General features: G+C 45.7%; 2 protein-coding genes across 12 annotated transcripts in view; one reads left to right on the top strand and one right to left on the bottom strand.

Moving 5' to 3' along the window:
- The window catches only part of MBD4 (methyl-CpG binding domain 4, DNA glycosylase), a 332,365-nt gene extending 326,194 nt beyond the window's left edge, over positions 1-6,171 (bottom strand). For 5 of the 6 annotated variants that reach the window (XR_007723593.1, XR_007723592.1, XM_050781703.1 and 2 more), the window contains exons 1-3: positions 5,852-6,165; positions 3,827-4,057; positions 1,924-2,765 (exon numbers count right to left, since the gene is read on the bottom strand). Coding sequence is in view for 4 of the 6 variants with exons in the window: in XM_050781703.1 (XP_050637660.1) it covers positions 1,924-2,765; positions 3,827-4,057; positions 5,852-5,955 (1,177 nt within the window). In the remaining 2 variants the exon portion in view is untranslated. Of the gene's footprint in view, positions 1-1,923; positions 2,766-3,826; positions 4,058-5,851 lie in introns of all 6 variants that reach the window. The other variant, XM_050781701.1, reaches the window with a different exon arrangement.
- IFT122 (intraflagellar transport 122) overlaps positions 6,172-22,935 on the top strand; it is a 97,479-nt gene continuing 80,715 nt past the window's right edge. For 4 of the 6 annotated variants that reach the window (XM_050781589.1, XM_050781588.1, XM_050781585.1 and 1 more), the window contains exon 1: positions 6,213-6,507. In XM_050781589.1, the coding sequence (XP_050637546.1) occupies positions 6,467-6,507 (41 nt within the window). In that variant the 5' untranslated portion in view covers positions 6,213-6,466. Of the gene's footprint in view, positions 6,508-22,935 lie in introns of all 6 variants that reach the window. The other 2 variants (XM_050781584.1, XM_050781590.1) reach the window with 2 other exon arrangements.

Raw genomic sequence — 22,935 nt, 5'->3', positions numbered from 1 at the left:
GGGAACCAGTATTATCAGACTTCTCAAATTTCTAAAATCACATGTAATACTCCTTAGCCATATCCTCGCAATTTGAATATCAGTTAATAATACCTTGCATTTGTATAGCATCTTTTTCACTTCTCATTTTATAATATTTTTGATGTGAAAAACAGGACTAGTCAGGGTGGTTACCTCTCTTTTACAGATGAAGAAACTAAAGCTTTGAAATTAAGCAATCATCCCAAAATGATATTGGGATTGACTATAAACCGGAACAAGTATCCAGGTCTCCAGATAATTAGACTACTGTTTTTTTGCTATTTTAGTTTGAGTAGGTAAAGCCCAGTAGAGAGTTAAAACAACAACAACAACAACAACCACAACAACAAAGGAAACTGCTCTGACTGCTCTGATTTGACAACTTTTTCTGTGGGCTCCTATGAATAATTACTAACCAATCTCCTTTATGCCAAGTTTACTTGGCAATTTCTAGCTAAGCCAATGGGAATCTTCACTATTTCATGGGACACCTAGGAACCTAAGAGTTCTTCATCTCATGTTGAGAACTACACTCTTATCACAAAAAAAGTTTTTAATTTTTGCCCATTTTGCTAGCAATAAATCTACATAAACCTCAAAGCTTTCGTCAAGAAGCTCAGTGTTTAGGACACAGACTTGAAGAATTCTTATGAAGAATTCTTATACCATAAGAATATACCACTAGGTATATATGGCCATCTTGTGTTAAAGGCAGAGAAACTCCAGGCACAGAAAAGACATACAATCATGGGTAGAACTGGGAACAAGAATCGTATCTATTCTCCTGCTTCACAAATTTGTCCAGGCTGTTTCCCCACAGGAGTTTAAGTAAAATTATTATTCTTTAAAGGAGTTATTCATTACACCATAATAGCATAATGAATAACTAATACAGGGCTGCTCAAAAGGTCTCCTTTTTATCTCTTATTCACTGAGGGAATAAAGACAAAACTGCTAAGTTCTGAATTCTGTATTAAGAGCATATTACAAATAATAGATGAACTATGTGATTATACTTTTGAATTATTTAGAGCTCTAAAGCATTTCAGAGAAGTATTACATTATAATAGAAGATAAAAACGACTATGATATATACAAAATTAAATTGGAAGTCACATCTAGTAGTAAGTATTAGGAGGGGTGTGAAGAGAAGACACCAACTATTCTCCACCCATTTATGTATATAAGAAGTCTTCCCGGCCGGGCGCGGTGGCTCACGCCTGTAATCGCAGCACTTTGGGAGGCCGAGACGGGCGGATCACGAGGTCAGGAGATCGAGACCATCCTGGCTAACATGGTGAAACCCCGTCTCTACTAAAAATACAAAAAATTAGCCAGGCGTGGTGGCGGGCACCTGTAGTCCCAGCTACTTGGGAGGCTGAAGTGGGAGAATGGTGTGAACCTGGGAGGTAGAGCTTGCAGTGAGCCGAGACTGTGCCACTGCACTCCAGCCTGGGCAACAGAGCAAGACTCCATCTCAAAAAAAAAGAAGTCTTCCCTAAATTTTTCACAAGTGAAGGCTTTTAATTTTCCTTCAAGTTTTAAGATTACTGGCTGGAAAGAGGATGGAAAGAAGGGAAAGCCCTGCTGAGAAGGAGAGTCCCAGGTGCTGCACCAGGGAAAGACAATGGCAGCTGTTAACAGTAGTACTCTCCTTTGCCATGGCCTCATGACAGCAGTCAGCTGATTTTCTCTCTGCCATAGGAAACTGCTTGAATATCAGTTAGATAAGTATTAGGATCAACTGGTAGGATGTATCTCATATTTGGCCTTATTTCTTGGCTCTATTTTCACGTCTTAACCATGTACAGGCACAAATACAAGATGCCGGATTATAAATTTCTCATCATATAAAGTTTAATAGTGCTTGAAAGCACTGGATAGCTTGAAATATTTTCTCACCAGTAAAGTCTTTCTTGGTTGGTGAGCAGTTGTCCATTTCAGAGCCACGTTTTAAAATGTCAGTATGCAAATGTTCCTTCTTTTCCGCAACTACTTCTACTTTTGTTCCAGTTTCTTCAGTTTCTAAAAAGGTATCCTCATACTTCTCATTGTGTTCTGCATCTCTGGCTGAACATAATTTGTTTATGATGCCGGAAGTTTTTTGTTCAAAACAAAAATTTGATCCTGAACTCAATGATCTGTCTTTCACAAGCCTCTTTTCTTCACTGGTCGCACTGAGGGTCTCACCACATGCTCCAGCATCAAAAATGCAGACAGTTCCGTCAAGCTGACTTTCTTGTGCAACAGGCTCACTTTCAGCATCTGCTTTATTACACACAGATTCTCTTTTGCTATCACTTTGAACAAAACCTGAATAGCTCTTCCTACATCTTTTTTTAGTTTTCTTAATTGGGATTCCTTTCAAAATAGTCACCTTTCCTTTGGGTTTTCTAACCTTTCTGAAGTTAACATCATCAACACCCTCATCTTCTTTCAAAAGCAAATGAGTGGAAGTAAAGTTAGAGAGTCCTCTGCTATCCGGCAACTCTGAACTACTACTTGGCGGCATAAACACATCCTTTTTGCACTTGCTTCGGGTCCTGAGGTTCTGGTTTGAATTGTTACTTTGGTTTTGTAGGTGGGATGTCAGGGCTGCCATGCTGCAGTCTTTGTATCTTGACTTGGTATCCCTTTTAGAAAGTACAGTAAAATCAAAATCTTCTGGCTTAAGACAAGTCTCTCCATTTTTGTGAAGATAATTAGCAAGTGAACTTTTGGATCTGAACTTCAGTCCTTGTGGGCTAGAAAATGATATTAAAGGAAACTTACTGCTAGTAAATAGAAGAGACTTTTAAAAGAATTGGACCACATTTCAGATTTCTAATTAATTTCCAAATGTTGCCATAGGCATCTGTCATTTAAAAATGAAAAAGAGTGATAAATGGCACTTTTAAATGGTTTGTTTCCTCTATGACAATATAAAATAAATTTATAAATATAACTTAAATGCAACCTACCCGTTAACCATTCACAGTAGGAGGGACAAAATGTATGTAATTTTTTTTTTTTTTTTTTTTTTTTTTGAGACGGAGTCTTGCTCTGTCGCCCAGGCTGGAGTGCAGTGGCCGGATCTCAGCTCACTGCAAGCTCCGCCTCCCGGGTTCACGCCATTCTCCTGCCTCAGCCTCCCGAGTAGCTGGGACTACAGGCGCCCACCACCTCGCCCGGCTAGTTTTTTGTATTTTTTTAGTAGAGACGGGGTTTCACCGTGTTAGCCAGGATGGTCTCGATCTCCCGACCTCGTGATCCGCCCGTCTCGGCCTCCCAAAGTGCTGGGATTACAGGCTTGAGCCACCGCGCCCGGCCAAAATGTATGTAATTTTCCCCAAATCACTTGATGTAATTAATAGCAACATTGAAAGAATAGAATCTGCAATCGTTTTATGATAAAAATATAAAGAAGCCAAGATTCCTGCTATGCTCCCACTATCTGACCAGACAAAATTTTTTTTTTTTTTTTTTTTTTTTGAGACGGAGTCTCGCTCTGTCGCCCAGGCTGGAGTGCAGTGGCCGGATCTCAGCTCACTGCAAGCTCCGCCTCCCGGGTTCGGGCCATTCTCCTGTCTCAGCCTCCTGAGTAGCTGGGACTACAGGCGCCCGCCACCTCGCCCGGCTAGTTTTTTGTATTTTTTAGTAGAGACGGGGTTTCACCGTGTTAGCCAGGATGGTCTCGATCTCCTGACCTAGTGATCCGCCCGTCTCGGCCTCCCAAAGTGCTGGGATTACAGGCTTGAGCCACCGCGCCCGGCCTGACCAGACAAAATTATTTTGCTTTACTGTCTTTACCATCTTATATGCTTACCTGATAAAGTACACATCAAATCTTCCTGCTGTCTTCCCAAATAACCTTTGCTTCACAACTCTTTCCCATCCACACGGGACAGACTTATGGCATTCTGTCCCTGCAGTACCACCAAACTGAGCAGAAGCGATGGGTTCTAGTAGCAGGGGATTACATTCACTGCTTCTTTTTATCATCATTTGTTCCTCATCTTCTTCCACTCTTTCCAATTCCACAGCAACATCTTCTTTGCTGGAAAAACAAAGTCTAAGTGATTAACTCATTTAAAATTTATCTTCCACTGCCTACTCAGTTTTAATCCATGATAATGCGGGAACCACATAGATTATCCATATTAAAATGGGGGAGACTAAAGTCAGTATGGACCAGCCTTGTGCTATGGGAGTATTTTCCTGTCTTCCAAAAGCTTCCCATACCCTCTAGCACAAGTTAAAAAGTGTTGGAAATCTCTGCACAACAAAAAGGTCAAGTTAGAAACTTTTCCGATTAATTACTGAGTAGGGCTATTGTAAAGATTTCTGGGGGCACTTAGCATAAATTTGAGAATATGAGCCAACAGCTGAGCTCTTAACCTGAGCTCTTAAGCATCAGAAAATGCTTAAATAAATCAGTGAGTTACATTCTCTTCTCTGCCAATAAATGAGGTAAAAGTTTTACATAATGTAAAATTTCTGGGAGAGTGTATCACTTTCATCAGATGTAACCCTCCAGAAGGTAAATAATTTGATACAGAATTTTTGAATCTCCTTCATTCTTGATCCTCATGGTAACCTTGTAGGTACGATAAGATTAACTCTCAATTTATTGATAAAAAATTGAGTGACAGAAAGGTTAAATTACTTGCAGAACAGACACCTGAACCCAAGTCTACCAAATCTTGGTCTAATACTTCTCTCCCATACTATTATTGAAAAAAGTTGGCAAGGCAAGGTGGCTCATGCCTATAATACCAGCACTTTGGGAGGAGGAAGTGGGAAGATCACCTGACCCCAAGAGTTTGAGACCAGCCTGGGCAGCACAGTGAGATACCTGTCTTTATAAAAAATGGGAAAAAAAAAAAAAAAAGCAGCCGGGCGTGATGGCGCATACCTGTGGTCCCAGCTACTAAGCAGGCTGCGGGCAGGAGTATTGCCTGAGCCCGGCAGGTCAAGGCTTCAGGGAGCTATGATTGTGCCACTGAACTCCAGCCTGGGTGACAGAGTGACACCCTATCTCAAAAAAACAAAAAACTAAACTAAACTAAAACTTCATTAATGTTCCAGTGTGTCTTCTATGATGAAAACATAATTTAAAAATTGAAAAAAGAAAAATTTCAGTAAAGTGTATCCTAATCACTAAACCACAGATTGTAAAAGCTGGATGGGTCTAGAGAGATCATTTAACCCAAGTTATTTTCTACAAATAGGGAAACTATGCAAGAACTAGAATTAGAATCAAGGTTTTCTGATGTAAGTTGGGGTAAAATAATTTTGCGGAGCTGGGCAGATCTTATGAAATGATACTGTTTACAATTTTAGAGATAAAGATACTGAAGCCTGGTGAAATCAGCACAAACTATTAAAGAGACTGGGGCTCAAATCCCAGCTCCGCCAGCTGTAAGTTTAGCAGCAAGTTACTTAACATCTCAAAGTCCCTGTAAAATACTTTCTGTAAAAAGAAGTTGATGCCTCTTTCAAAGTAGTTCTTAGGATTCAATTTCGAAAAAAGTAGGTAAATCTTAACCTCCTATCATACATGTACTCAAATAACTTCCTAGGATCCTCCAACTCAAGGGGACCTCTTGCACAAAACCTCCTGGCTCCCCCTCAAGTCTCCCTGGTCATCTTGGATGAGGAAGTCGGGCGCACCCCAGGACTGATCCCACAGGAAAAGCACCTGAGCTCCAGCCCCTAGTAACTAAACCCGTGGGCTTCGAGGTCTCTGCCGACCCTCTGTCCAAGGTTAGAAAGGCCCACACACCGTCCACTCTCCCGATCCCGTTTTACAGGCGGTGAAACTGAGGCCCAAAAGGGAACAGTAATTTACCGGAGGTCACTCGGCGGATCTGGGACTAGGCGCTCACTAGAGGTGACGGTGGGGGCAGCTCCGCGGTCCCCCAGGTTCAGACTCTCCGACCCAGTCGTGCCCATCGAGCAGGCTCCGGCTGCAGCAACGAGCCCAGCGCTGCGAAGCCCTGGGTGTGGGGCGGAGTAAGATGTGAAACCTCAGCTCACGGAACCGGGCTGCAACCGAGGTCTGAATGTTGCGAAAGTGGCCCAGACGCCAGCGCTGCTTTTCGGCCGCCCCTGCTTTTCGGCCGCCCCCTCGGCTACAGCCGCCATTTCCACGCTCCACCAATCAAATCCATTGTCGAGGAAGGCGCACCGCCCCCACAAACCCCAACCAATCGCGCGCGCTCTGGTTGCGCTGATGCCTTAGGGGCTCCGGTTCCACCCTAGCTTTTGCTGCTTTTCTCGCTTTGCCTTTCGGACATGCGCACTCGGAGGAAGGCGACCTCGCGCTCAGCTTACCGCGCATGTACGTTGCCAGGGGTAACGCAGGTAGCCAAAGTGGCTTGTGGCGTGGCTACCGTTAGTGAGGCGGTTGCTGAGACAGACGCTGAGGCGGAGAGGAGGAGCCCGAGGCGTAAGGGAAGCCGCGATGAGGGCCGTGTTGACGTGGAGAGATAAAGCCGAGCACTGGTGAGAAGCCGGGCGGTCCGCGAAAAGCGGGAGGTCGAGTCCCAGCGGGGACTGCGCGAGCCGCTGCAGCGTGTTTGAGGGTGGCAGCGAGCTTGCTGCCTGGGCCGAGGGCACTGAACCCCGGCCTGGGAGACTGCAGGGTCACCCTCCCGCCCCTTGGCGGTTGGCGAAACTCCTGAGGGTTGGAGAGCGGCAAAGGGAGGTGCCGCGCCTGGAGGTAGTGCCGGTGGAGGCGGCTCTTCCCTCACGGTCTGGCCTTGTCGCTGCCTTGGGTTCGTCTCACACCCACGACACAGCACGAAGCTGCTCAAGCTTCGCAGTTCTTGCCACTTCCACATAGTACCCGTACTCTTGTTTACTTGACGTTTTTCTCTAAATTGTCTCATTTATTTTAATTATGATTTCACATTTTACAAGGAAACTTTATTACTCCATGTATGAAAACCAGTGTCACTTGCTCTAAGTGTTAAGATAAAATCAGCGTCACTTGCTCTAAGTGTAAAAGTAAAACTTAAAGTAGGGAGAAACAAAACTGAACAGGCTGTAGCTAGCTGTTGTTGCTAGGGAGCCTTTAAACCTGGTATCTCGTTTCTCTAAAATTGGAGATTGGCAGGTATGATCAGAGAGGTGCTCAAAATGAGCATCAAACACAAGCTCTCCTAATTGGGAAGTTTGAAAAAGAATTGAAGGTGAATAACTTTGTCACCTTTTGATTCAGTTATTTAATGTCCTATTCCATTGTTATTGGCTAAATCTATAATATAGTCTGTTTTGTCATACACTTATTTATGGGATAGGTCTCGGCCTGACTTTGAAAATCATTCAACATTGTTGTGAAGCCTCTGTTCTGGCCACTGGAGCAGGTTACTTGTCTTTGGTTCAGTCCTTTCTGAGATCTTTCTCTGTGTGAAGCGTGCCCTCTCTCCTCATCTCACACGGAAATCCTGCACATCCTTCAAGGCTCACGTTGGAGACGGGTCCTCTCTTTTGTGTTCGGCACTAGTGGTAGCTGACATTATGTGCCAGGTCTCGCTAAGCACTTCTTATCCTTCATCTCGTTGTCTCTGTTCACCACTTTCTGAGGTAGGTACTATAATTTCCTCTATTTTATGTATGAGGAAACTGAAGCACAGAGAGGGTGGGTAATTTGCCAAGGTAACACAGTGAGGGGTGGAGCCAGCTTTCAAGCTCAGGTCTTCCTCACTCCAACGTCAATGCTCTCAGCCCCTACATTAATTTTTCCTTATATTACAGAGGTGGCAAACTCAAATGTCTGCAGGAGATAGACAGGTAACATAAATGGGAGATGTCTATTTGCATCTTAAACACTAGGAATTGTATGTTTTCCTTAGGAATAGTCTTGTATTCTATACCCCATTTTTCTTGAAACACACAGCCCTATCAGTGAATCTTTCATTTGTACTTTTAATAGAGATTTGAGTTTTAAAAAATCATTTTATTTTTAACTTTATTATAAACGTACCTATATCACAAGCTGATGATAGGCAACTGAACATTTGGCTTCAATGTCAGAGAGTAACAGAGTGTGGCAAGGAGTGTGGCAAACTGCAGAGCTCATGCTTGTCCTAAAAGGGGCAGCTGCTGCTCAGCTCCTGCCAATTACCACCATGCAGGAATTTGGCCTAGTGTGCTCAGCTCTTCCTGTTTTCACCAGAAGCTAGGAATCTGGGTTTTTATGTGAAATGGCCTAATTTTTAAATGTTAGCATCTACTCTGAAAAAAAACAAAACAAAACACTGTGTGGGCCAAATAAAACATTTGCTGGCCAAATGCAGCCCGATTTGCTCTGTTTTCAACCCCTGCCACAGAATTTCGTTCATTTCTCTCTTGTGGTACTTCCAAAGTCTGTTGAGTGTAAGAGTTAATTTTTTAAATCTGTTTATTTCGGAAGTCTGATAAACCCGTTAAAGGCAATGGCTATGTGTTACTCGTTTCCAAATTATTCTAGAGCCTAGTCAGGTCAGTGGTTGTTGTTACTATGGGTAGTAATAAAATACTAGATATATATAAAATGAAATGCTGTGGATAGATGTATTCATACATGAATGAATAAGTGAGTGAATGAATGATAAATAAAGATTGGTTGTCTGGTTTTTGGCCCATTACAGATTTGAAACAACCTATTAGGATAAGGGATGTAGGGTTCTATAGACCATCAATCCTGATGGCTGCTAGATGTACCACCAGCTGATGGCCCAGAATGAAAACAAAACAAAAAACTAAAAAAAAAAAAAAAGGTAGTAGAACTAAAAAAATCCTAGATGTCAAAGATTAGTCCTCCACATCCAAATCAGCCGTCGTCTCCCAGTCTGCTCCTTTGCTTCTATTTTAACCTTCACATAGCAGCAGGAACTCTCTTTTTATTTAAGACCTGCTGCTGTGATCCTGTTACTCTGCTTCTCATAAACCTAGAGTGATTCCCAATTACTTTCCATGTCAAAATTGTGCATTTTGCTAGAGGGTCCTCCTGACCCTCCTCCCCACTAGGCTTGCAGCATTTAAATTTATACTTTTAGGTTGAGCAGAAAACTCTATCCTTCCCAAATGCTCCCTTATTCTATGAACTCCCTAGTTTTCTCCCTTAAATGCACAGCTCCAGGTTCATCTCAACCAGGATGCCTTATTAGGCTATTCCAGTCAGGCTAGCATCTGCTATAACTCTCCATTCATGCCAGCTAGTATTTACTAAGTACTTGCTATAGGCAACATGTCTTTATATGTGTTATCATGTTTAATCTCTACAACATGTGAGGTTGGAATTTTTTATCTCATTTAAAGATGAAGAAATTGACATTTAATGAGGTGACATAACTTACCTAAGATTACAAAATGAGTAAGTGGGGCTGGGTCAGATTATGCAGGAGTTGGAGAGGCACTGTGGGACATTGGTTTACAGTGAGGTGGGTACAGGGTTGTCAGAGGACAATTTGCAGGATTCCTCTGTATCTCTGCAATAGAATCTGACAGTGTGTCTTCTGACAATGTATCTCTTTTATAAAAAGAGGCAGGTGGAGAGAGAACCATCCTACAGTAAGTAGAACAGACTGCCTGCAAATGAGTGAGCTCCCAGCCCTGAAGTGTTCAAGCAGGGGCTAGATGGCCATCTATAAGGAATTCTTGCCCTGATGGGGCAGTTGGACTGCATGACAAGGTCTAGAGTCCTTTCCAATTCTGAGTTTCTGGTGATCTCATAATTATATTTATTACGTGTCTAGGACAGTGCCATGCACTGTGGGTCCACAAATATATAAAACAGGGCCATTGCTCTCAAATTGCGTATGACTATAATTAAAGGGGTAAGATATCTAACACAATGTAAAGAAGACTGTATAATTCAGAGCTAAACTGAAACATACAGATTCTAAGTACATTAAGAGTTTAGATTGGGGCAAATCAGATGTATATGTTATATTTTAGGAAGGCAGATTTCAAGATATTCAGAGAAAATGAATTTTTATATCTAAGAGAAAGATAGTTCAGGCTTGGCTCAAATGAGACATTCAGAAACGATTTTGTGATAATTCAACCCAAAATGACCCTTATGAAGAAGAGGTCACACAGGAACCACTTTGATGAGCTCATATGTGTATAAGGCAGAAAGGAAGCCACATACCAAGGATGACTATAGATGAGGGGTGCAGACACCGCTCCAACATCTGATAATCTACCATAGCAATCCACAAGTGTCAGGTGCTTTACATAGACTGGCTTGTGCACCCCGTGAGTAGGAGGCTACCTCTCTATCCTTGTTTTGTAGGTGAGAATGAAAGCTCAAATAGGAGGTCAGCTTTTCTGGCCCCACAACCCCTCTACTTTTTAGTCCACCATGCTGCTTCTCCTCAAAATGTGAAATGTGCCAAGGCTCAGAGGAAGAAAGCATAAGAAACAAGGAAGACCCAGGTCTGTTACCACATAATGGTGAGGAAGCTGAAAAACTCAGGGTTTCAGTTTGCCCAGCTAGAAAGAGTGTGATAATCATCCTTGTTCCAGCTTCTTTATCAGCCAGCTCTATGACAAGGAGCAAACAACTTACCTCTCTGTACTTGAGTTTTCTCATTGGTAAAATCAGGGCAGTGGTGCCTGTCCTGTCTACTACACTATGTTTTCGTAAGGATCAAATGAGATAATGTAAGTTTACACTTTTTTTTTTTTTTTTTTTTTGAGATGGAGTCTCGCTCTGTTCCCAGGCTGGAGTGCAGCAGCGTAATCTCGGCTCACTGCAACCTCCACCTCCCAGGTTCAAGCCATTCTCCTGCCTCAGCCTCCCGAGTAGCTGGGACTACAGGTGCACACCACCACACCCAGCTAATTTCTGTATTTTTAGTAGAGACAGGGTTTCACCACGTTGGCCAGGATGGTGTTGATCTCTTGACCTCATGATCCTCCCACCTCAGCCTCCCAAAGTGCTAGGGTTACAGGCGTGGGCCACCATGTCTGACCAAGTTTACGTTCTTTAACAATTCTTAAATATTGAATAACTGTGAAGAGTTTTTAATTAAAAGAAGCATCAGGTCAACAGAGCCATACTAAAAGCTTTCTGAATTCTTCCTGTAATGCCTTAAGTAGGTAATAATACCTTTTTTTGACATATGATAACAATGATAATGGCGGCCACATAGCATAATGATTAAAACATGGGCTTCAGAGCCAGATTGCCTAGGTTTGAGGCCGGGTGCAGTGGCTCACACTTAAAATCCCAGCACTTTGGGAAGCTAAGGCAGATGGATCACTTGAGGTCAGGAGTTCGAGACCAGCTGGCCAACATGGTGAAACCCTGTCTCTACTAAAAATACAAAAACTACCTGGGTGTGGTGGCAGGCACCTGTCATCCCAGCTACTTGGGAGGCTAAGGCAGGAGTATAGATTGAAACTGGGAGGCAGAGGTTGCAGTGAGCCGAGATCTTGCCACTGCACTCCAGCCTGGGTGACAGAGCAAGACTCCGCCTCAAAAGCAAAAACAAAAACAAAACAAAAACACAACAGATTGCCTTGGTTTGAATCCTGGCTCCACTTCCATTCAGTAGCTCTTTATTTTTAGGCAAGTTATTTAACTTCTCTTTGCCATAGTTTTCTCATCTGTGAAACAGGTATACAGTTGTTTTGAGGTTAACACAAGTTAATACATGTAGAGCATTTAAACTGTACCTGGCATACACAATAATAAATGTGTTCAATAAATGTTAGTCACTTACTAATGTATGAAGGATAACAGATTTGACATACTTGGCAGTAATTCAAGGGAGCAGAAGGCAGCATAGCACGGTAGTTACAAGCACAGACTCTAGAGTCAGACCTGAGTTGAAATCCTGGCCCTTGCACTTGCTAGTTGTGTGACATCAGGCAAACCACTTGACCTCTCTGAGCCATGGTATCCTCATCTACAAAACAGAGTAATAATTCCTACCTCACAGAATTATTGTGGAGATGAAACAAAATAATGCATTTTAAGAACTCAGCAGGTGCTGTCTGGAATAAGAATTCGAAGTACTGGTATTGAGAGTGTACTTTTAGGTTACTGACAAAAGCTTGATTTTTAGATTACTGGTGTAAACCAAAAATAAAATTCAAAGGCCCCCCAACCATCTGAATGGATTTCCTTCTCAACCAGGGCTCTTTTAAAATTTAACCTGAGAGACTGTTTCAGGCCATGATGGGAAATGGGGGTCAAACATGCCTCAGTATACCTCTTTGGCATTAACATCAACACAGACTTTAAGTAAGATAAGAAACATTTTACAAACTATCCTGTCTAAAGCCTAGTACTTAAAGGCTTCCTCTGCAAACAGTAACTTGGGTTGCCACAATCCTTTATCTTAACCCAGGCATTCCTTTCTGTTGACACTAGGTCTTTTTTAATTTTATTTATTTATTTATTTATTTTTGAGATGGAGTCTCACTCTGTTGCCCAGGCTGGAGTGCAGCCGCGTGATCTTGGCTCACTGCAAGCTCCGCCTCCTGTAGCTGGAACTACAGGCGCCCGCCACCATGCTCGGCTAATTTTTTGTGTTTTTAGTAGAGACGGGGTTTCACCGTGTTAGCCAGGATAGTCTTGATCTCCTGACCTCGTGATCCGCCTGCCTCGGCCTCACAAAGTACTGGGATTACAGGTGTGAGCCACCGCGCCTGGCCGACGCTAGGTCTTTAGATAAGCTCAACCAATTGTCAATCAGAAAAATTTTAAATCTACCTGTAAACTGGAAGCCCCCTGCTTCAAGTTGTTCCATCTTTCTGGACCAAACCAGTGCATTTTTTTTTTTTTTTTGAGACCGAGTCTCGCTCTGTTGCCCAGGCTGGAGTGCAGTGGCCGGATCTCAGCTCACTGCAAGCTCCACCTCCCGGATTTATGCCATTCTCCTGCCTCAGCCTCCCGAGTAGCTGGGACTACAGGCGCCTGCCACCTCACCCGGTTAGTTTTTTTTGTATTTTTTTTTTTAGTAGAGACGGGGTTTCACCGTGTTAGCCAGGATGGTCTCGATCTCCTGACCTCGTGATCTGCCCATCTCGGCCTCCCAAAGTGCTGGGATTACAGGCGTGAGCCACCGCGCCCGGCCAACCAGTGCATTTCTTAAATGTATTTGATTGAAGTCTCACGTCTCACTAAAATGTATAAAACCAAGCTGTACCCTGACCCCCTTGGGCACATGTTCTCAGGACCACCCGAGGGCTGTATCATGGGGCTATGGTCACTCATATTTGGCTCAGAATAAATCTCTTCAAACATTTTACAGAGTTGGATTTTTTTGTTGACACTGACAAGTTTTTCCCATGCTAAACTTTTACTATAGGTTGGGTTTTGTTTTTTTGTTGTTGTTGTTTGTTTTTTGAGTGTTTTGTTTGTAGCAACTTCAGTAGTAACCTTAACAATAGTATGTTTTGACAGTGCTTGACAGGTTTTTGACACATTCTTACTGAACCAATGAAATCCTCTGCCTGGGGCATTTGAAAATCTTTGTAATATGGCTCCAGCCCATTTTTCTAGCCTCATATCTCCATGTTCTAGCAACGTCTCACATATAGCCAGATGTTTCAGTCAAATTATTTTGATTACTTGTGTTGACAAAAAGAGTCAAACTGCAAAATATTATAAGAGATTTATTCTGAGCCAAATATGAGTGACCACAGCCAGTGACACAGCCCTCAGGAGGTCCGCAGAACATGTGCCTAAGGTGGTTGGAGTACAGTTTGCGGGGAGCATGAGACATCAATCAGATACATTTAAGAAATACATTGGCTATAGGTACATTTAAACATGTAAACATTTTCTGGCTGACAATTGGTTGAGATTGTTTAAAGACCTAGGATCAACAGAAAGGAATGTCTGAGTTAAGATAAAGGATTATGGAGACCCATGTTCTTATTTGCAGAGGAAGCCTTCGGGTACTAGGCTTCAGAGAGAATAGGTTGTAAAATATTTCTTCTCTCTCTGCAAAACGGAGTCTTGTGCAGTGGCGCAATCTTGGCTGGCTGCAACCTCTGTCTCCCGGATTCAAGCAATTCTCCTGCCTCAGCCTCCCAAGTAGCTGGGATTACAGGCGCCCACCACCACACCTGGCTAATTTTTGTATTTTTAGTTGAGGCAGAGTTTCACCATGTTGGCCAGGCTGGCCTCGAGCTCCTGACCTCGTGATCCGCCTACCTCAGCCTCCCAAAGTGCTGGGATTACAGGCGTGAGCCACCGCACCCAGCCTAAAATGTTTTTTTCTCATACTGAAAGTCTGTGTTGATGTTAATGCCAGAGAGGTACAGTGAGGCATGTCAGAGGCCCACTTCCCTTCATGGCCTTAAACAGTCTCTCAGGTTAAATTTTAAAAGAGCCCTGGTTGAGGAGGAAGCCCATTCAGATTTGTGGGTGGTGGGGGGCTTACAATTTTATTTTTGGTTTATACGTGCTATTTCTCACTTTCATGTCTTTGCTTGTTTTATTTTCTCTGCCTGAAATTTCCTCTACCCAGTGTCCTCCTGCATGTTTCAAAAGCCCTATCTTTTTCAAATATCTTCTTCATGAATCTTTTTCTGATCCTCTCCTCGAATTAAAATGCTGTTGAAACGGTGTCATTGTCTGGGGTAAATATCCGAGATTTGTTGTCTCAACGGCCATATGGACACACCAGAGTGAGGTTAAGAGTAGAAGTTTAACAGGCGAAAGAAAGAGACGAGCTCTCTGCAGCTGACAGGGTTCTCAAAAATGAGTTGCCACCTCTGTGGTGAAATGCAGGTTTTATAGATAAGCTTGAGGAGGTGGTGTCTGATTTACATAGGGCGCAAAAGGTTGGTTGGATTGGTGTTTCATTTGCATAACTTTCTAAAAACTGGTTAGGGCTAGGTGTGTTATTTGCATATGGTGTGAAAAGCTGGCCACCCCCACCCTAATCTTTTATTATGCAGATGGGTTCTTTACGTTGCCAGCGCCATGTTGCCTTGTTTCTTTACATGTGGTGACAAATTAAAGGGAGGATGGAACCTCCATGTTGAACACACCTGGCCCCCAGGTAGCCTTTTTCTATTGGCACAGCTGCTGGCATACACCAGTGGAAGCTTCCAGCTTGCCTTTTTTTTTTTTTTTTTGAGACGGAGTTTTGCTCTGTCACTCAGGCTGGAGTGCAGTGGCATGATCTTAGCTCACTGCAACCTCTGCCTCCTGGGTTCTAGTGATTCTCCTGCCTCAGCCTCTCGAGTAGCTGGGATTACAGGCGCCCACCACCACGCCCGGCTAATTTTTGTATTTTTAGTAGAGACAAAGTTTCACCATGTTGGCCAGGCTGGTCTCAAACTCCTGACCCCAAGTCTTCCTCCTGCCTTGGCCTCCCAAAGTGCTGGGATTACAGGCGTGAGCCACTGCGCCCGGCCTCAGCTTGCCTATGTTTGCAGCTCGATTTTTCAGGCTGCTCTTTGTTAGAAAAAAATAATTTCTCGGGCTGCTCTTTGTTAAAAGGGAAGTTCCGCTGAAGACTCTTTTACCCTCAGTATCTGGCTAAGTAATTTCTTTCTAGCTCCTGTATCGCTGTGTCTTCCTCCTTCGAATCCTGTTTTCATGTGTCTCTTAAAGCCTTTATCAGAGTACTGTTCTGTATTTCATCCAAACTAATAGGTCATTGATTATAAAATACCGTTGTTTTGTGTATCAATAAGAAAGCAAAAAATGCTGCCAGCTACACTGAAACATCATCACTTATAAGATACATCCTAACCTCAGAGGTTGAGAATGTTATGCCCAGACCGTTTGTTCCCCAAAGAAGACCACCAGAGTCCAGAGTCAAAGCTAAGCGGCAAGGATCTTTACTGCAACTTCGAACTTGGTCCCTCCATTCTACAGCATACAAGAGGGCCCCGAACAATGCGAGTGCTTGCTTTTTATAGCCCGATGTAAACAGGATATGTAAAGTTACAGGGGAACAAGGTAATTCTCTCGGTTACAGCATTACAATTGGTTAATATTATACATTTAGCATTTTTTATTGGTTCCCGCTGCGTCCTTATCGGAGATTTCCCAGGTGGTGTTTTTTTCTGAAGTTTGAAAGAAATATGGAGGAATGTGTTAGTGCTGGGCTCAGGGAGTTGGAAGATATATGGGGGATGTGTTTGTGCTGGGCTCAGGAAGTTGGGAGATATATGGGGGATGTGCCTCATTCCTTTCATTCCCCCCTTCTTTTCAGGTAACTCTAGAGCCAATCTTGGGTCTTATAAGTCTGACTCTGTTTCAGCGTTTACAGGTTGGTATTGGGCTCTGAGGACCATGAGCTGAACGGTGTCAAACCTTTCTCTGACAAACTACAAAATTCTGTTAACAACACAAGGTCCTACGGTTAGCAGAAATAGTAGACTTAGCAGGGGTCCAAGGAAGGGGGCTAACAGAGAAAACATAGAGGAATTCCACCATTGGTCTGCAGCTGAAGCAAACTGCTGTGTTTTTACTTCAGTGCTTAACTTGCGTAACTGTTGGACCCGGTCTTCTACAAGCCCTGATTCATTTATGTAGAAACAACAGTCCTCTTTCAGAAACATACACGTACCACCTTTTTCAGTAGTGAGTAGGTCTAGGGCCCTCCGGTTCTGCAAGGTTACCTGGGCTAGGGACGTGAGCTGCCGCTGAAGGGAGGCAAGGGACTCAGCTTACTCCTCCATAGCAACGGCAAATTGTTGGTACAACTTGTTGCTTTCTATGAGGGTGTGACCTAGGGCTCCCCCCGCTAGCCTGGCCGCAATGAGGGATGCGGTGAGGGAGATTCCTGCAATGAGGGGGAGAAATATGGCTCGTGCTGGTCTCGGTCTAGGGACTGGGTGAATAGCAGTACTAGTCCAGTTACTGGTGTACCCTAGGAACTCGCCAGCAGTTAGTAGAGTCAACCGGGGAACTAATGTGACAGGGAGACACAGTAGGTTGGTAACAGAGGGACTGGATAGGTTCTTAGATAATGTCCCATTACACCAGAAGAATATGCCCAGCGGAGCCCTTAGGGTGATATTAGGGGGCACTGCAGTGATGCTGCAGAGGCTGGAATTGGTTCCTGAGAAACAGTAGGGAAACTTCTCCTGACTGGGGTTTAGGTATAGGGGCATGTTTAGGATAGGGGCATATGAGAGGTTTCGGAGGTTGTTAGCTTGGGCAGAGGTAGAGGATCCCCATGGCAGAGGGACAGCGGTTAGCAGTGGACGCCCTAGAGTGACACACAGAAAGCAGCCAGACAGGCTGTGAAGTCCTGTAAGGTTAGCAAGTTCTAGTCCTTCTTGTAACAATTTTAACCAGGAGAAAGGACGTAAGTCTTGTGTTAGTCTGTTTTCTTGTCGTTGGATATTTCCATGGACCAGGGGCAGTACCTGCACTAGACCTCACCACAGATAGAGGTGACTGCTAGGCCACGTGGAGGAGGGGGAGTAGTATACAGCCCCATGTTGAGGCGTGGTCCAGCGGGAGTTCCAGGGATCTCTAACTATCCACGTATATGAAAAGTCTCTGTCTCATCTACGACGGAAGGGCCACTTAGGGTCTAACTGTTTTTCCCTGCCCCAATAATGGGATCTATGGATGTTACAATAGTTATAAGGACAGCCGGCATTTTGGTGCCACCAATTGTACAATTTTATTTAGTCTGGTCAAACTCAAAGCATATTATTGGTGTCACTGGTTTGGCTATTTGAAAACCAGTAAAATTTAGTAAAATTGGGCTATTGCACCCTGAGGAGGGGCAATCAGCACTGGCCAATAATTTCCCAGGCTTATGAGGTTGCCCAGGGTGGGTTCGGTTTCATAAAGCCAGAATCTCCAGACAAAGGGATTAGGAGCTGGTCTGGTGTTTTCCCCAGCGGCCACCAGGGCTACTAACGTTAGGGCTAGACTACCTAACTGCATGTTTGCAGTGAGCTATGCTGCCGGCGCAGGGTGAGTTTTAAGGGGTTGTTCTTAGCTCTGTCCACAGTCCACGTGGCCGGTGCTTCAGCCGCCGCCGTGATTGGTCCCAGAAGGTCGGAGGTTGGGTCCACTGGCTTGACGTGGGTGTAGTGGATCCACAACGCGATGCCTTCTACCTTCAGGGCGGTGGGTGTGGTCAGGAGTACCTGGAGTGGTCCCTTCCACCTGGGTTCTAGGGTCTCTTGTCGGTGTCGCTTAACCAGGACCCAGTCTCCCGGCTGGTACGGATGGGGTGTCGGTGGGGGACCGGTCTCATATAGCTCCTTCAGCTTGGGCCAGATCTCTTGATGAATTTTCTGCAAGGCTTGTAGGGAAAATAAGAGTTCAGAGACATTTCCTGTTTCAGATTTGAGCAGATCATCTTTTAGACTGGGAACCAGGGGTGGGGGTCTGCCATACATGATTTCGTAAGGGGTAAGGCCCAGTCTGTAAGGGGTATTACGGGCCCGGAACAGAGCGTAGGGGAGAAGGACCACCCAATTAGCGCCAGTCTCCATAGTCAATTTAGTTAAGGTCTCTTTTAAGGTCCGATTCATCCTCTCTACCTGTCCTGAACTCTGGGGCCTGTAAGCGCAGTGTAGTTTCCAATTTGTCCCAAGGATGGAAGCCAAATCCTGACTTACCTTAGCGACGAAGGCCGGCCCATTATCTGACCCTATCTGGACGGGGAAGCCATACCTGGGGAGGATATCTTCCAGAATTTTCTTTGCTACAACCTGAGCAGTTTCTCTTTTGGTTGGAAATGCTTCAGTCCACCCTGAAAAAGTATCTACAAAGACAAGTAAGTACCGATACCCGTACTTTCCTGGCTTTATTTCAGTAAAATCTACTTCCCAGTAGATACCGGGCCTGGTTCCCCTGAGCCTTGTCCCCGTTGCAGCCTGGGATTGGGGGTAGGAGTTGTTAAGCTGGCAGACTTTGCAACTTGTCACGATGCTGCTGGCCATCTCGGCTGTATGTCTGAATTTGAGCTTAGAGCGTCTGATCAGGTCTATCATCTGCCGAGCACCCAGGTGGGTGGTTCGGTGGATGTGTTCTAACACTTGTTGTCCTAATTTTTCTGGTAGGATGGTTTGGTCATTAGTATCAGTCCACCACCCATTCTGGATCTGTTTCAGGGGAAGTTTGTCAATCCACTGGAGATCTTGTTCTGAATAATCAGGAAAATATGGCAAGTCCCAGGGGCCCGGGTCAGGGAGCTGGAGTGCAAGGAGTTGGCTGGGAGCCTTTGCCACATTCCTTGCAGTTTGGTCTGCCAGAAAGTTGCCTTGAGCAGTTGGAGTGGTTGGTTTCTGATGCCCTGGGCAATGCACAATGGCTAACTTTTCTGGCCTCCATAGGGCTGTTAACAGGGCTAGGATCTCTTGCTTGTTTTTTATCTCTTTTCCTTCAGCTGTTAGTAACCCTCGCTCCCTGTAAATGGCCCCATGTATGTGTGCCGTAGCAAAAGCATATCGGCTGTCTGTATATACTGTCAGCTTCTTCCCTGCCCCTAAGGTAAGAGCTTGGGTGAGCGCTATCAGTTCGGCCTTCTAGGCCGATGTCCCCGGGGGCGGGGGTTCCGCCCAGATTACCTCAGTCTCTGAAGTCACTGCCGCTCCAGCGTACCTCTGGCCTTGATGCATGAAGCTGCTCCCATCAGTGAACCAGACGAGGTCGGCGTCAGGGAGCGGGCGGTCCTGCAGGTCTTCTCGAACTCCGTGCACCTGAGCTAGTATCTCGGTGCAGTCATGGAGTGGGGTGTCCAGGTCCGGGTTGGGCAGCAGCGAGGCAGGGTTTAAGGTCGTTGGGGGCAGGAAAGTTATCCTGAGAGGATTTAGTAGTAGTCCTTGGTAGTGGGTGAGCCGGGCGTTACTTATCCATCGATTAGGTGGCTGTTTGAGAACACTCTCGATGGCATGTGGGGTTACGACCCACAATTCTTGACCCATGACAAGTTTATCAGCATCTTGCACCATCAGAGCCGTGGCCGCAATCATTCGGAGACAAGGGGGCCACCCGGCCGCCACTGGTTCTAACTTCTTTGACAGGTAGGCAACCGGCCTCCGCCAGGGGCCTAAGTTCTGAGTTATTACCGCCTTGGCGACACCCTTACTCTCGTCCACGTATAAGTGGAAGGGCTTGGTAACATCAGGTAGTCCCAGTGCAGGCGCAAAGAGTAGGGTGGTTTTGATCTGTTGGAAAGCCGACTCGGCTTCGTCTGTCCAACTAAATGGCTGCTGCCCCCGTGTTGCCTGATATAAGGGTTTAGCCAGTTCTGCGAACCCAGGTATCCATAGTCTACAAAATCCCGCCGACCCCAGGAATTCTCTCACTTGTCGGGTGGATTGTGGCCTGGGGATCTGCAGAACAGTCTGCTTCTGGGCATCTGTTAACCAGCGCTGCCCTCCTTTTAGCAGGTACCCCAGATATGTTACTTCTGGCTTACAGATTTGAGCTTTCTTTACCGAGGCTTGGTAGCCTAGATTTCCCAGAGCTTGTAAGAGACCCTTGGTCCCTTGAACACAAGCTTCTTGGGTCTCAGCAGCAATCAGGAGATCATCAACATACTGTAGTAAAGTTACTTCAGGGTGTTTATGTCGGTACTCACCCAGGTCTTCATGGAGGGCCTCATCGAACAGGGTAGGAGAGTTTTTGAATCCCTGCAGCAGTCTGGTCCATGTCAGTTGGCCACTTATGCCCCTTCCAGGGTCATTCCACTCGAAGGCGAAGAGCTTTTGGCTCTGAGGGGCTAAAGGCAAACTGAAGAAAGCATCTTTTAAATCTAAAACAGTGTACCATTGATGTTTAGGGTTTAGGGTACTCAGGAGGGTATACGGGTTAGGCACAGTTGGGTGTATGTCTACAACCCTCTTATTGATTTCTCTTAAGTCTTGTACAGCTCTGTATTCTTCACTATTAGGTTTTTGTACTGGCAACAATGGAGTATTCCAGGGCGAGTGACATGGGCGAAGGACCCCTTGGTCAAGGAGCTGGCGAATATGCGGGGCAATTCCTTTCTTGGCCTCTAGGGGCATCGGGTATTGGCGTACCCGCACGGGGTCTGTCCCAGGCTTAAGTTCAACAAACAAGGCAGGACGGTGCTTTGCTAGTCCTAAGCCCCCCGTTTCCGCCCAAGCTTCTGGATATTGCTGGAGCCAGGTTGCTGTGTCCTGGTCAGGGGCCGCTCGCTCCTGGTGGAGCCGGTACTCATCTTCTAGGGTTATAGTCAGGACGGACACGGGCCGATTGTGGGAGTTGGTCACGACGGGCCCCTCAGGGAGGAAATGGATCTGTGCTCCCATTTTAGTTAGCAGGTCTCTCCCTAATAGGGGACAGGGGCTCTCAGGGATGACCAGGAAAGAATGGGTTACATTCCTGGCTCCGAGATTTACTGTTCTTTGTGTTGTCCATGGGTATTTCTTAACTCCTGTGGCCCCTTGTACCCACGAGGACTTGGAGGATAATTTTCCATTAGTTTTAACTAGGACTGAGTGCTGTGCTCCTGTATCGACCAAGAACTGGACTGGGGACCCCTCCACTTGTAAAGTTACCCTAGGTTCGGGGAGGGGGTCCAAACCCCGTCTTCCCTAGTCCTCGTCTTGAGTGACTAGTACGGGTGTAGACCTAGGGGGTCCCTGTCCTCGTTGTTTCTTTTTGGGGCAGTCTTTTACCCAGTGGCCAGCCTCCTTACAGTAGGCACATTGGTCTTTGCTCAGATTATCATGCCTGGGGGGCTGCCTAGGTTGGGTGTTCTCTGGCTGTAGATGCTCTTTCTGTACTACTGCTGCCAGGACCTTGGTCATTTTTTCAGTGGCCTTTATTTGCTTTTCCTCTGGAGTAGCTCTGTTATTATAAACCCGCTGGGCTATCTGAAGGAGGTCCTGAATCCGCTTTCCCTCTAAGTCTTCTAATTTCTGGAGTTTCCTTTTAATGTCTGGGGCTGCCTGATTTACGAAAGACATTACAACAGCTGCCTGACTTCCTGGAGCCTCTGGGTCTATGGGGGTGTACTGTCTAAAAGCTTCCATTAATCTTTCTAAGTAGGTAGCTGGGCTCTCTGTCTTTCCCTACAGAACAGAGTATACTTTAGCCAAATTAGTGGGCTTGCGAGCAGCTGCCCGGAGACCCGCCATTAGAGTCTGGCAATAAAGGCGTAGCCGTCCCCTACCTTCTGCCATGTTGTAGTCCCACGCCGGCCTGGTCAGAGGAAAAGTCGCATTTATGAGGTCGGGGTTGGCAGTCGGTTGACCGTCGTCCCCCGGGACCAGCTTTCTAGCTTCTACCTGTATTCTCTCTCGCTCTTCCGTTGTGAACAAGATTCGGAGGAGCTGCTGACAATCATCCCAAGTGGGCTGGTGGGTGAACATGACACTATCCAGTAAAGCCATTAAATCTTTGGGGTTGTCTGAAAACCGAGCACTCTGGGTCTTCCAGTTATACAGATCGCTGGTAGAGAATGGCCAGTACTGGAGCCTGGGGATTCCCGTTTCATCTGGGGGTCCTATTTCCCGAAGGGGTAGAGCCACTGTGGAGTCAGGCGGCTGGGGGGGCTAGCCCGCGAAGTGCGCCTTCGCGTCCGCCCCGCCGGCCCTTCAAAGTTACTTTCCCTTTCAGCGGGCCCGTGTGCCTCCCGTCCGCCTGCTCCCTCCCTCGGCTCAGCCCGGGAGGCTGGGGCCTAGGGCCCAGAGGGGTACGGAGGGGGTTCTGTGAACAGTGGGTCCCCGCTATCAGGTAGAACAGGATGGGGGAGTGCAGTTGGTTGCTTGGATTTTAGTGGTCGAGCAACCAGTGCCTTAGTTCAGGGGCTAATTGGAAAGGGGACAGCCAAGGAGGCGGGTTCTCAACAAGGTCCTGCCATATGAGGATATATGGGATTTGATCTAAGTGGCCCACATGCCCAGGTAGGAAAATCTTGGACTTTACCCTAGTGATGACAGCAAGTCGGAACGTCCCTTCGGGTGGCCACCCCACATCAAAGGCAGGCCATTCGGAGCGGCACAGAGTAATTAGCTTTCCCT

The sequence above is a fragment of the Macaca thibetana genome, chromosome 2, assembly GCF_024542745.1.
Source record: "Macaca thibetana thibetana isolate TM-01 chromosome 2, ASM2454274v1, whole genome shotgun sequence".
In the NCBI taxonomy this organism is placed as follows: Eukaryota; Metazoa; Chordata; class Mammalia; order Primates; family Cercopithecidae; genus Macaca; species Macaca thibetana.
This window is presented reverse-complemented; position numbering and strand designations above follow the sequence as displayed.